The sequence below is a fragment of the Apis cerana genome, linkage group LG9 (genome assembly GCF_029169275.1).
Source record: "Apis cerana isolate GH-2021 linkage group LG9, AcerK_1.0, whole genome shotgun sequence".
Lineage (NCBI taxonomy): Eukaryota > Metazoa > Arthropoda > Insecta > Hymenoptera > Apidae > Apis > Apis cerana.
In genome coordinates, this window is record NC_083860.1 from 3,875,869 (window position 1) to 3,888,969 (window position 13,101).

At 26.6% G+C, this 13,101-nt stretch overlaps 1 protein-coding gene across 19 annotated transcripts in view; it reads left to right on the plus strand.

Annotated features, from left to right (window-relative positions):
• Positions 1-13,101, plus strand: part of LOC108000913 (peripheral plasma membrane protein CASK) — a 235,199-nt gene that overhangs the window by 27,731 nt on the left and 194,367 nt on the right. For all 19 annotated transcript variants that reach the window (XM_062079503.1, XM_062079490.1, XM_028668225.2 and 16 more), the window contains exons 4-5: positions 1,268-1,345; positions 6,071-6,246. In XM_062079503.1, coding sequence (XP_061935487.1) covers positions 1,268-1,345; positions 6,071-6,246 — 254 coding nt within the window. The remainder of the gene's footprint in view (positions 1-1,267; positions 1,346-6,070; positions 6,247-13,101) is intronic.

Consider the following 13,101-nt stretch of genomic DNA (forward strand, 5'->3'; position numbering starts at 1 on the left):
TATTATCTAATTAATTACATTTTATTATCAATAAAAATTTACAATAAAAATATTAGAATAATTAGAATAATCTTAATATTTTTTTATATAAGCTTAAAGTTCAAAAAAAAAAAAATAATTGAAGATATAAGTTTAGTATTTAGGGATTATAGCAATTTCTATTTTGTTTGTATAATTTAATATCTATAAATCGTTTTAAATAAAAATACAGGAGCTAAATGTTGTTAGTGATTATTTTATAAAAATATTAAATTTTATTATTGCGATTAATTTGAAATGAAAAATTATGACTTCAAAATTTCTTATAATTAAATGAACATCTTTGTGCCATACAAAATTTTACAATTACAGTTTCCCATTTCGTTCTATACTATACTTCTTTCGTAAAAATTGTACATCATTACGAATCGACCTAATTAGCTTCGAATGAATCCACAATAATTAGGACACACGGTACAATGTGGCAAGAAACCTCGTTACGATTGTTAACATAATCAATTCAGACAACACAGCCGATTTATTGATCATCAATGTGGTTTGTTAATTTAAATCATGTTTATTTTATGTATAATCAATACTTGTATATTTTGTCTTCGCTTTCGAAACTGAATACACAATGCACAGAAACTAATTCCAACTATATATAGATATTTATGCCATAAATATCATAATTATGAAACAGTTTATAATCTTCAGAAACGTGAAATGGCAGAATGTATTTAGATATTTATGTACATATTGCTAATATTTCGTAACAATTCAAAATTTGCAAAAGGTCATTATTGCTCATAATTATTGAGAGAATTGTAAATTTTCAATTTACATTTGTTAGTGTTATCTTGATATGATATTCTTACGCAATCTTAGTTATTCAGAATATTGAAAATCATTAATTCTAATTTTAATTTTAATTATGACAATATCATATGATACGTGCATATATTTCAATTTACATATTTCAATTCATTGCATATATTTCAATTTGTGAAAGAAAAATTATATCATATTTTTACGTATTGATGATTTTACATATGGCAGATCTTTTATTTTATTTTTTTTATCTCTTGAAATAAAAATAAATAAAATAAAACAACACGTGATGCTATGTATGCATTTAGTTCAGAGATCATTTTTCATTATGCAAGTCCTTCGAAACACATGCACACGTTGGAAGTGTAGCAAAATACCAGAGCTTTTTTCTACCGATGCGCTCATAAATTGTTGTATACCTTGTAAATTATGCATTAATGTCGTGTTTCTGTTTCAGTATGGATGGCTCTGATTTATGCTTCGAGGTCGTCCGGAGAGCAACTGCTGGATTCGTGTACAGTGAAGCTGTGGCCAGGTAAGAAGATCTTTGCATTGTTCACGCACAAGTATTTCAAGCATTAAAGATGTCTCTTTTGTTGCGGATGTATCTTTGAACAGAGTCGAGATAAAAAGAACATTGTCTTTTATAGTCTTAGCAAAGGATAAATATTTACCGTAGACTTCATCTGAATTGCAATAGCTTTTTATCGTGTGTATCAACGATGGAGTGATATAATTTCACGTAAATAATTTCCATAGAATTTTATATAATATCGTTCAAAAAACAATTACATTTATTCTTAATTAATTTTACCATCTCTTTTATATTTCTTCCTTGATCCAATCGAATTTCATTTCCCTGATATCTCTTCTTATTTTTCCTCTTTTAAAGGAAATACGAGAAATTATTGTTGAGGCACGTTTCTAGTAATACCTTTTATATTAATTTTATTCTTTTTAAAAATCAAATTAGATTTTTATAAAACAAAAATATTGATATAGATCTGAGAACTATAGAAATCTCGTGGAATATCGTGTTTCATTTTTGTTGATTTTGAAAAATTATTCACTTTATAAAATTCGTAAAGTTTTGCAAATTATTTAAGAAATGTTAAATTTAGAAAAGAAGAATAGAAATTTCGAAATATTTTCATTTCCAAATTATATTTTTGAGACAAGAAAATAATTAAAATTAAAATAATAATAAATAAAATGAATTTATCTCAATATTTCAGGATTCTGATCTAAATCATACGATAATATTTTCTATTTATCGATGTTTGATCACATAGTATTATTATTATGCTTTCGTAAGTGATGTTTACTCATGAAAGTTTTGGTTATCTGTTTGCTGAATCTACCTGCATTTAGTGGAGCTAGATTAACCAGGAGTATGATGGACAGTGTAGGCACATGTCACGTCCAAAACTGTCTCTGAAATGCGTTTGCTCTCTTCATAGTCGTTTGCAAGCTCGCATCATACTCATAGCTATCACTTTGAATGTCTGTAGCAAAGACTTTCAATTATCCTCTATTTTAAATTTTTTAAATTAGTGTTTGATGTAATTTTAACTAAAGAATATATTGGCATAATTTTAAACTTTAAATTCAAAATTTGAATGAAAATTTATAAATTAGAATATGAATTATATTCAATTATCAGTTTCTAATATTATTCACAGGTAATATTCATGCAATATTTTTTTATAAATATTTAATCTTATATTTATAATATATTTTAGTGTAAAGGATGTATATAAAAATAAATTGCATAAAATTGCAATATAAAACTTAATCTACTCTAAAAATAAGATCAAAGAAAATAGAATAAATAGATCAAGGATTTCTTTATTATTAAAATTTTCAATTAATTATTTTGTTTTTACTGTTTATTGATTTATATTGATTGGCTTTTGAATCATTTTGCATATATTAGATTTAAATTTTTAAATTAAAAGAATGTATTTAAAATTTTTTTTATTTCTCTATATTGATGTTCAAGTTGAAAGTTTTTCTTCGTGTCTTTAATATTGAATATTAAGTTCAATTTATAATCGTACAAGTTTAGAAAATTGTTAGGGAAAAAAACTTTTTAATATTTTTTCCTCACGTATAAAATTGTCTTTCATAAAGGTTTGCATGGACATAATGCTTGCGAAAAGTTAATAATTTCAAGTTAGGTACAGATACTTAATAAATATTTGAAATTAATTTTCTTAAAAAGCTACGCCATAAAAAAATTTTAATCCTCTATTTTTCATCCAACTTTTCTATCATTATTATAAATGTAACAATATATCGTACAATCATATTCATTCATAAATTAATTTTGAATAGAAAATCAAGGATTTAAAAGTTATTTTGTTGTAGCATAATATTCAAAATTTCTGTGATATAAATACTATCTAGTATTCCTTTAGGTTTAGTCAATGACAGAATATTTAGATACGATATTTACATATTATAATCGTTGAAATATTTCACATCATAACTTTCATCTAATGATATTTTTCGATTCGGCAGTAAAAATGTATAAAAAAATTTCAGTACAGCACAAAACATAAATCTTTAATAAAGGAGGCGGTTTACACGAGTTATAAGTGCAACCTTCCCGCAACAGAAGTTAGAAGTTGCAGATACATTAGACACGCGAGATGCATTAAACCTAGTTACAAAGTTATTATTCGACACCATTGAGAATTCACTTTACTTGGGGAACAATCGTACAAGTCATCCTCCATTTTGATATCAATAAATTATTTGTGACGTTTATACGATATTCTGAAAGCAACAAGAGTAATCATATTTAATGCTGAAAATTTTGTACTTCATAAATTATAATTTTCGATATTTTTTGCTGTAATAATAATTTAGGATAAATCATTTTGCAAAAAACATTACAAATTTTTATGGATCAATAATTTAAATTAGCTGAAAGTTTATATATATTAACGAAAACAATGTTTTGAACTTAATTTATCAATATAATTAAAAGGTCGTTTCCTAACCATATTATATTCCTATAAAATACATTATATTTATATATTGTATATTCATATATTTCATATTTATAAAATTTATTCATATATTTCATATATTTCTGAAATATTTTCGGATACATGAAATTTTAAACATTTCATCCTCCTGTTAATCGATATGTAAATTCCTCATATATATATATACTCTATTGCATATTATGAAAGTGTAATTATTTAACATTTCTCGTTTTATTTCAATTTTATGTCTTCTCCAACGTTCAATTCGACTTTATATCGCATCGAACACTCGATATTCGATAACTCGATTGAAATGTTTACGTGTTAATCAAGCCGACAGTGTCTTCCAAATGTATATGAAAGGGGGTGAATAGTTGTATTAACGAATTGTATCCGCTTACCATTTTACCCTTAACAGAAAGTCGATTGAACCGACGTTATCTAGACAGTTTAACGAATATGCAATAAATACACGAGAACGAAGCGCTTTAACTATCGTTTTTTATATCTCGGTCAACCTTCAATAACCGGTGTCTCTCATTCCTTTAACATTTTCCTTAATCGACTGACCTATACGGTTAAGAAGTATAGACATTTTTACACCATTTTAACCCCGAGTTAATTTTACTTTCACCGTTTCTATCTGCATTAGTTTTTGTTTCCATAAAACAAAATAAATTAGTAATTTTCGTTTCGAATATTAGGTTGGTGAAATATCGTTTTTTTTAATAAAAAAAAAATTATGAATTTTTTATGAAAATGTAATAATTAAATTAAATATAAAAAAAATTCATTTCTATTTGCATTTTTATAAGTAGTCATAAGTGAAAAAATCTTTTTATACGATTAATAATTATATAAAAAGATAAAATTTAATTTTGTGACACTAATTTATCAATTTCAAACTCTGGAACGGCATTTTATATTCGTGAATTTAATGGAATAAACAATCAATAAATTTTAAGTGAAGATAATTTAATCCGAATTTAAATGAACTGACAATAGCGTATTTATTCGTGTTTTTTGATATATATTATGAATTGTGTTTTCCACAATTGTTAATCTTCGATTCATTGAGTATATATTATCAATCAAAAATTTATAATCATATATTTGCATTAATATCGATTTTCTTATTAGTTTTTCTGTCGATTTATGTTGTAAATATTAATAACAATTTTTAATTTTTATGTTTTTTCGAAACCATTTTCTAAATTCTTAACAATATGAATATGATTTTAAAAAGTAATAAATATTTTTTATAATTCAATTCTTTAAAATGTTTAAAAATTTATATTTTTGTTAGCTTATAATAAAAATTTGTTATGTAATCAATAATACAATATTTTAGATATTTTTTTAGGCATTTGTAAACGATGAAATTATTTTTTCATTTTTTCTATTTCATTTTTTCATTTTTTCTCTCTCTTGAATTCTTTCTCAATATGCCAACCACAGTATACCTATATATATATAGGCATTCCTATTTTAATATAAAACGAGTTCTATTCTTCTCATTGTTCCTATTCAATTACCTACAAAAATTAAATTATTTTTTGAATATTGTCATATTTATTGTCGTAAAATAGAAATTTGAAAATAACAATTTACAGAATATTTGATAAAATTTTAACTTTAGACATACATATAAATGTACAAAACTATCTGACCTGGTTTCAAAGTTGTTGTGTTTCACTTTTATTATTTGTTCACTCGTCTTGATATAAAATAACGTCCACTTTAGAAACTTTCGATATATATTTACAGCTTTTATCCAGATATCATACAGGGAATAATTTCATAACTTATTAAGGAAGTATATGACAGCAATTAGTATTAGGAATTAGAATACGAGAATGAAACGTTTGGGTATTAATTATATTGGGTATAATTACATAAATTAATTAGGGAAAATTTCATTGCAACTGTTATTCTAATACATTATGATAATAAATATTCATATATTCGAGATATAATTTAAATAGAAATCATGAATTATCTTCTTACGCACAATTTAACTTGTATCGATGTTGTATACACATAAAAATTTTCAATATTCTTTTCTCCACTATATTAAACGTCCTCCTCTATATAAACCTGTGATCAACCTCAACCGACATATCGCTTCAGTATCGTGCCAGGTCGCGATGGGGCAGAAAATTTTCATCCATCTATTCTGAATAGACAACGCGTGGCCATATACATATATTTTTTGCCTCATCTCCCGCAGGATACCGATATAACAAGAGCTTTCGTTTTTCCAGCCATTACATGCGACAGATCCTGGAGGCGTTGCGCTACTGCCACGAGAACGACATAATTCATCGTGATCTAAAGCCCCAGTGCGCCCTCTTAGCGGGCAAGGAAAATTCCGCACCGGTAAAGCTACGCGGTTTCAGCGTCGCCGTGCAACTCCAGTCGTCCCAGGCGAACGGCGTCGGTATGTTTTAACACTTTCTTTTCTCCTTACCTCTCTCTCCACGTTTCTATATCTGCGTGCATACACGTTCCAAGGGAACGTACTCTTTCCTGCGTACATCTCGAGGGAATCGACCGCTACGGCGTTAGCTCTCTTCGCCAAATACTCGCGCTCCTTTTCACTCGTCCTTTCTACATTTCACGTGTATGTACCATTTTGAAATCAATGATTATACATTGATCGAACTGAATTGAATCGATTTTTTTTTTTAGAATTATTGTAATTTGGAAAAATTCTGATGTGTAATGAACGAGCAGTATGGAGGGGAATGAAGCGTTGTTATTATAATAGTATCTACTATGCACAGGGCGAATCTTAAGTTAGAGTATGATTGTCTGGATATACTTTCGTCATTAGTGAAGCGTTTATTTTTTTATTTCTTATCGTGGTGATTTCGAAGCAGTTTCAAAATAATTCGATAATTTATCATGCTTTTTTTAAAATCATATCATATGATGAAATTGAATGGATGTAGTAAGACATAGTAAGAGTGTAATTGTTCATCCTGTTTATAAATATATCGATGTATTGCATGATTTATCAACATGAAGTAATATTTTTAAATTAGGGATTTGATAAAGATGAAGATTGAATAGTGTTAAGGGGATCGGAGAGGACAGATCAATAATATGAAATGCGTTGAAGATAGATAACAAGTTAATTTACTTTTAATTTTTTCTAGGAAGTATTATTCTAATATTCGTATTCATATTTCTAAAATATTAATATATAAAATACTATTAATTTATGCAATTAATTTATTTATAGAATAATTATAGGCAGAGTTATATACGAAATTAAATTATATCATAAGAATATAAATCTACAAATCTTTTAACAAATATTTTTTTAACATATTGTATTTAGAGAAATATTTAATGTTTTTTTCATTATTTTTCACACATTTAGAAAAACATGCAATCTTACTATTATCGATTAATGAACCGAAATTAAACATCAAAAAGCAATCAGCATCAAACTTAGCCAAGCAATTAAAATTTCACGAATCGGTTGATCAAGTTATTTCGAAATCGAATGTTGCTTGCTCAACGATTAATATGAAATGAATGATGGTGCGGTTCTCTTTGTCGAATACCGCCACAAAGGATCTAGTTATCAAACCAGTTATGTATGTAAATAATATGCCACGATAGTGAAAAGGTTAGTCGCTATAGGCGTTCGCGACGTGTGAATGATAATAAATTACCAATTCCTCTGTATACAAAGTAAGCAAACTCGGTTATCTAGAGAAGTGTGGCAAAGGTGAAAGGGCACTTTAACGTTTCTTATGTTTCTTGTTAGTTCTAGAAGAGAGCTAACATCGTTCGGATCTAACATGGCCGCCGCCAACTTGACTTTAACACGATACTTATAATTTTACTACTAGATTTTACTACGCGTTAATATCGTGACACATATGCGCTTCTAATTATTTGCAAACATTGGAGAGGCAGCATTCGATATAATTTGCAAATTATTGTGATAATTTTTTTTAAATATATATATATTTTTTTTAATCTTGTAGTAAAAAAAGATGTTAGTATCGATTAATTTCAATTCAATTTTAGTAGAATTTGTTAGTTATATAATTTTAGCACGTTATTAGTGAATAATTATTTATCATATTTCGAAAGAAAATTGATGTTTCATTTTGTTATCATTTTTATTTTCGATTTATTCTCAAAACTATTATCGAAAGGTTACTTTTTTAAATCAAAAATCTAGATTTTCAATATATCATGGAAAAACTTTTACTTCGCTTTAAAAATACAAAGTGTACGGTAATTAAAAACGAATTCGAATGAGAGTTTAAAACATATAAAGTTTCTTAATAGAGAACTTTTACTCGTACCCGATAAATGGCCGAGTTTCAGCGTTTTTCAGTCAGTGAAAATATATTCCAGTGAAAGATGTTTCCTGAAGAAAAATCATTTCACAAAAAGTAAAAGGGAGAGAGAGAGAGAAAAAAAAAGAAGTCGAATTTTAAGTAGTCAAATGCTTTTAAATAGAACGTTAATTAAATATTTTTCATGAATTACTCGTGTATCCTTGCCTTCGAATTCGCTCATCTTCTCATCTTTGTAATATTAAGTAAGATTTACACGGAATATTACGAATGTTGTTAATTTTTTTTCACGAATAACCAGTAGAAAAGGACAGTGTTTGAATATGTGTTGGTTGGGATCCATTATTTACGAGACGATCTTAACGAATGTCGTTGAGCTACGCGACCTCCTTTTCACTAGACAGTGTTATAGAAGCTGCCTTAAAAGATTCAGAGGCAAGGAGATGAGCTTACCCTCAGAGTTAGGACATTATTGCTGCCAGCAGAGTGACATATTTGTAGACAAAGCTGATTAACGTCTTTGCAAATGAAAAGAGCCACTTAATTACACGAAAAGACGATTATTGGAGGATGAATCGACAAGAAAGCTTCCTTGTTATAGCTTTAGTATCACAAAAAGTTCGATTAGAAGATGAATTGGATCGAATGCTGCCTTTTCAGAGTGTATAAAAAGATAGTATACATGTATATATTACTGTTCAAAAATATCTGAATGCTGTATTCATTTTTTGATAAGATATATTTCAATTTTTCGAAGATATATAAGTGTAGAAAAATTTACAATGATTTTTTTTTATATAAATTAATTATTAGATTCTTTTAAAAAACTGATAAGATTTTCTTAAATTTTACCAATATCTATTCTTATTTTAAAAAGTATATCAAGTTACATATCAAGTTCTATTAAATAATACAAAATATATTTACATCTAATTAAGCTATATAAATAATAATAAATGCAATACAAATGTAAAAATAGCTATTCTAATAAATAATTTTAATTCCATATTAATTTCAAAGATAGTAAATATTGCTTTGAATTATTAATTTATTCTCAGTTTGATAAAATTTAAATAGATACTTATTACTAGTATGCAAATCCACATCAATATCCAAATATTTATGAACAGTAGTATATATCATGTACATTTATTTTTTCTTTCCTATATACATCCATGAAACAAAACGTGTTAACGAACGTTCGTTAAGAATAATTTTTCAAAGACACTTGGTGTTTTTGTATCGTGTCTCTGTCTCTCTTTCTCTCTGCTGAATGCCCTATTCTTCATTATTGGCTGGCTTGGTCGATGATTGGCAGTCGTATTCGAAATTTCTCGATGTTCAATGTGCAGAATGCAACGGCTTTTATCGGTTATTTTTCGTCCAAAAAATTTCTCCTCGTTACTTTTTTAACGATTATCTTCGTTGATGTCCATTTTAATTATGATCATTTTTCTTCTGTTGCTTCGATATCGCATGATACCACGGTAAGTAGAGTTTATATTTGATCAAGATTTCAAAAGTACGATATTGAGATTTATATCGAATTAAACTTTTTGGTTTACACGATTGCAATTTCTCGTTACTTTTTACTTGCGATGGAGCCTCGATTATTCGTTGTACATACATTTTTATGCGAAAAAAGCTAACGCAAATTACGTGATAATTAATCATATTGTACTGTTTTTTTCATTACTTTATTTTTTTTTTTTAATTTTTCTCGTTTCTTGACTTTCAATATTACTTGCGATGGAAGAATTTAATTTCAAAATAAATTTTTTTTACAAATCAATTCATTCAATTTATCTGCTTTTTTTTTCATATGTACATTCACGTTTTTTGAAAAGGACGATACAAATATTTTGACAGTAAATGTTTTGAAATATGTGAAAATGATATTATTGAATTAATATTTTTCGTGTTTAATCAATTCCGTTTGTTTGACCTGAATTTTATAATTCAATTATGTGAATGTATGGATCAAAAAGATGATCTATTATAAAGTTACGTATGAAAAATATTGTATTGTATATATAAAATGTAGGTAATTGATAATTTTATTTTATTTTTCAAATGATCATTTGTAGTTGAATAAATTTTGCTATTTTAATGACAAGATTTGATAAATATTTATCATAAATTTTATTGGAGCTTTTTTATATTTTTTTTATTAAAGTCAAGATGTTTTTTCTTTTTTTAATAATTATTCTTTGCATATTCTTCAAATAAATAATTTAAATTAATTAATTTAAAATTTATTCGTATACTGATTTAATCAAATTTAAATTCAAGAAAAAGAAAAAGAAACGCTCTTGATCCGTAATTAATGATTCATTTATTCAACGATAAATATATATATATATCTCTTTGTCATATTTTAATGATAATGACTTTAATTTTATTCCAAAATTTCACTATATTTTCACGCTATATTTCCTTCTGGTCGAGTTTTATTTTTTTTTTCCGAGATAAACGTGTTTACGACATGGTGGCCAACAAAAATTTTATTGAAATAAAAACCATAAACCGTGAACGCGATAAAGAGAAGACATTTCTACGTTTCGATGGTATTTTAGAAAAGTTAACGGAATATCATAATTTACGATTTTTATTAAACGAAAATAAAAATATTTTTACTTAATCATTCTTGATTGAAAAAAAATGCAATTAGAGGGATATTCACTTTCTTTTTAAATACGTATTCTTATTAATAGCGAGAAAGTAAGGTCTAATCAGTCTTCCGTAGACAGTTCTATTTCTGAGAGAAGGAAGTAGCGACTAATGAAGAAAAATACACCTTGATGAGACCGGGTCTTGGATTACACGCTTACGAACTTACGAACCACAATTATCCAGTTATTATCTTTCTCAAAAGATGTGTGGAAGATCTTAAGGGTGTATTTACATAGTGCACGAAACTCAATTTCTATTATTAAATATTCCATAAATATGATGAGTATCTATACAAGTAGTAAATAAAAAAAATCCTTGATAAAATTTTCATCAATTCCAGTTTATATTTTTTTTAAGAAAAAATGAAAAAGTCAATTATGAATTATATATTTAATCATTATAAATAGAAATATGAATTAAATGTTAAAAAAATTAATGTTAATTTATTATATCAATACCTTTAATTATTGCAAGATTTGAAAACACATGTGTCTACCGAAAGCCATAAAAAATAAATGATCTGGAAAATCTTGTTGAAAAGTAATCTTATTCGGAACAATGCTCGACCACATTTTGTGATTGTGATATAGGAGTTACTGCTTGAAATTCAGATGGAATAATAGGAATATCTGCCTTATCATCACGACCTTTCACTATGTGAATTTCATGTTTGGTCATATGGAAAAGGAGGGTTGAAAATTTCATTTTAATGTGAATGATAAAGGAAACAACCTCAAAATTGTAATTCTAATTAATCTCAGGCATTAAAATTTCTTAAATTAACAATACATAAATAGATTTCTTTATATAATGTTTACAAATAATCACAATCATTGGCTATTTCAAAAAATAGTTACAGTTAAAAAAAAAAAGATTTTTTTAGAATTTTTTTAAAAATTACATTTCAATGTATTTATATTTTATCTTATTTTATTCATTTATTATTGTGTTATTATACTTATCAGTACATTGATTTCGAGTAATTTACTTATCAAAATTCCTAATTATAATGTTAGATTTCAATTTTTAATAACAATATAATCAAATAAAAGTTACATAAAAAGATAAGAATTTTTAAAAAGTGAACGTGTATATCAGATTGCATGATTGATCAGTTCGCAAAAATGTCAAAGATTTTAATATTCTCGCACTTATTTTCTAAGCTTTTGAAGTTTTTTTGAGTTTTCAGAACTTTTCTTTATTTTCTTTGGAAAAACATTCGTTTCGAAGTATTGAAGCTAGCTTCATCAGGATTTCATCAGACACGCCAATGTCAATTTACACATTTGAACACTATGCGAAAAAGACGGAACTTTGGTTTTCAGATAAAACCCTGAGGCAGCCTGTGAACGTGTCAAAGGTTTCAATATTCATGTAGATTAAGGAGTTTTTACGCGTCGTAAATAAACAGCCTTAATTCACTAGCAATTGCTCTACATCGATTCTGTATGTTTTAATGAAAATTTTTACTAATCTATTTGAGCAACAAAATAAACACGGTTTTGTATTCCATAAAGTTAACTTTGTATCTCTATTTTTATAGAATGATACAGAAATAGTTAGTTTAGAAAAATAATCTATACAAATTTTTTAAGTAGAAAGGGATCTCTATATTAAGATTTTAAAAAGATTTCAAAATTATCAATAGAAATAGAAAAAATAATTTATAAATTTATTAAGGAATATTTTTTTTTAATTTTGAAAAGCCAATTTTTTTTGTAAAATTTTAAAAAGACAAAATTTTTAACGAAGAAAATTATCCATTCATTTTAAAATTTTTAATATCCACAATTTATATATATTTTCATTCAACAAATATTCAGCAAATATTTTCATTGTATCGTGTAAATTTACAGAGAAAATGCGCTTCGTAATTCCAGTTAATCTCAGCCATCGAGATTATTTGGTAATTGAACTCATGGATAATCGAGAATACGTGAATAATCGAGGTTCAATCGTAGTACAATAATTAATTTCAGCTTCTTTATCGTAATCAGTGCACAACGTAGACAAAACTCTTTCATTCATAAAGAAAAGAAGAAAAAAAATCCCCGATATTTCCAACCACCGTTGTACCCTTGTTTTATTATTATAAATCCGTTTTAGTGATAATCGTAGGAGGAATTGTCGCGCCACATTTGATCGTATCGCCGTTAAGAGCCGTTGATAAAATGCACTTTGTTATAGCAATCGATCCACTTCACTCGGTGCTCATGCGTAAGTGGTCAGACTTTCATTCATGCTCCGTGATTCGTATAAAATCAATGAATCATGCCGTAAAATCAATGATTTCGTCC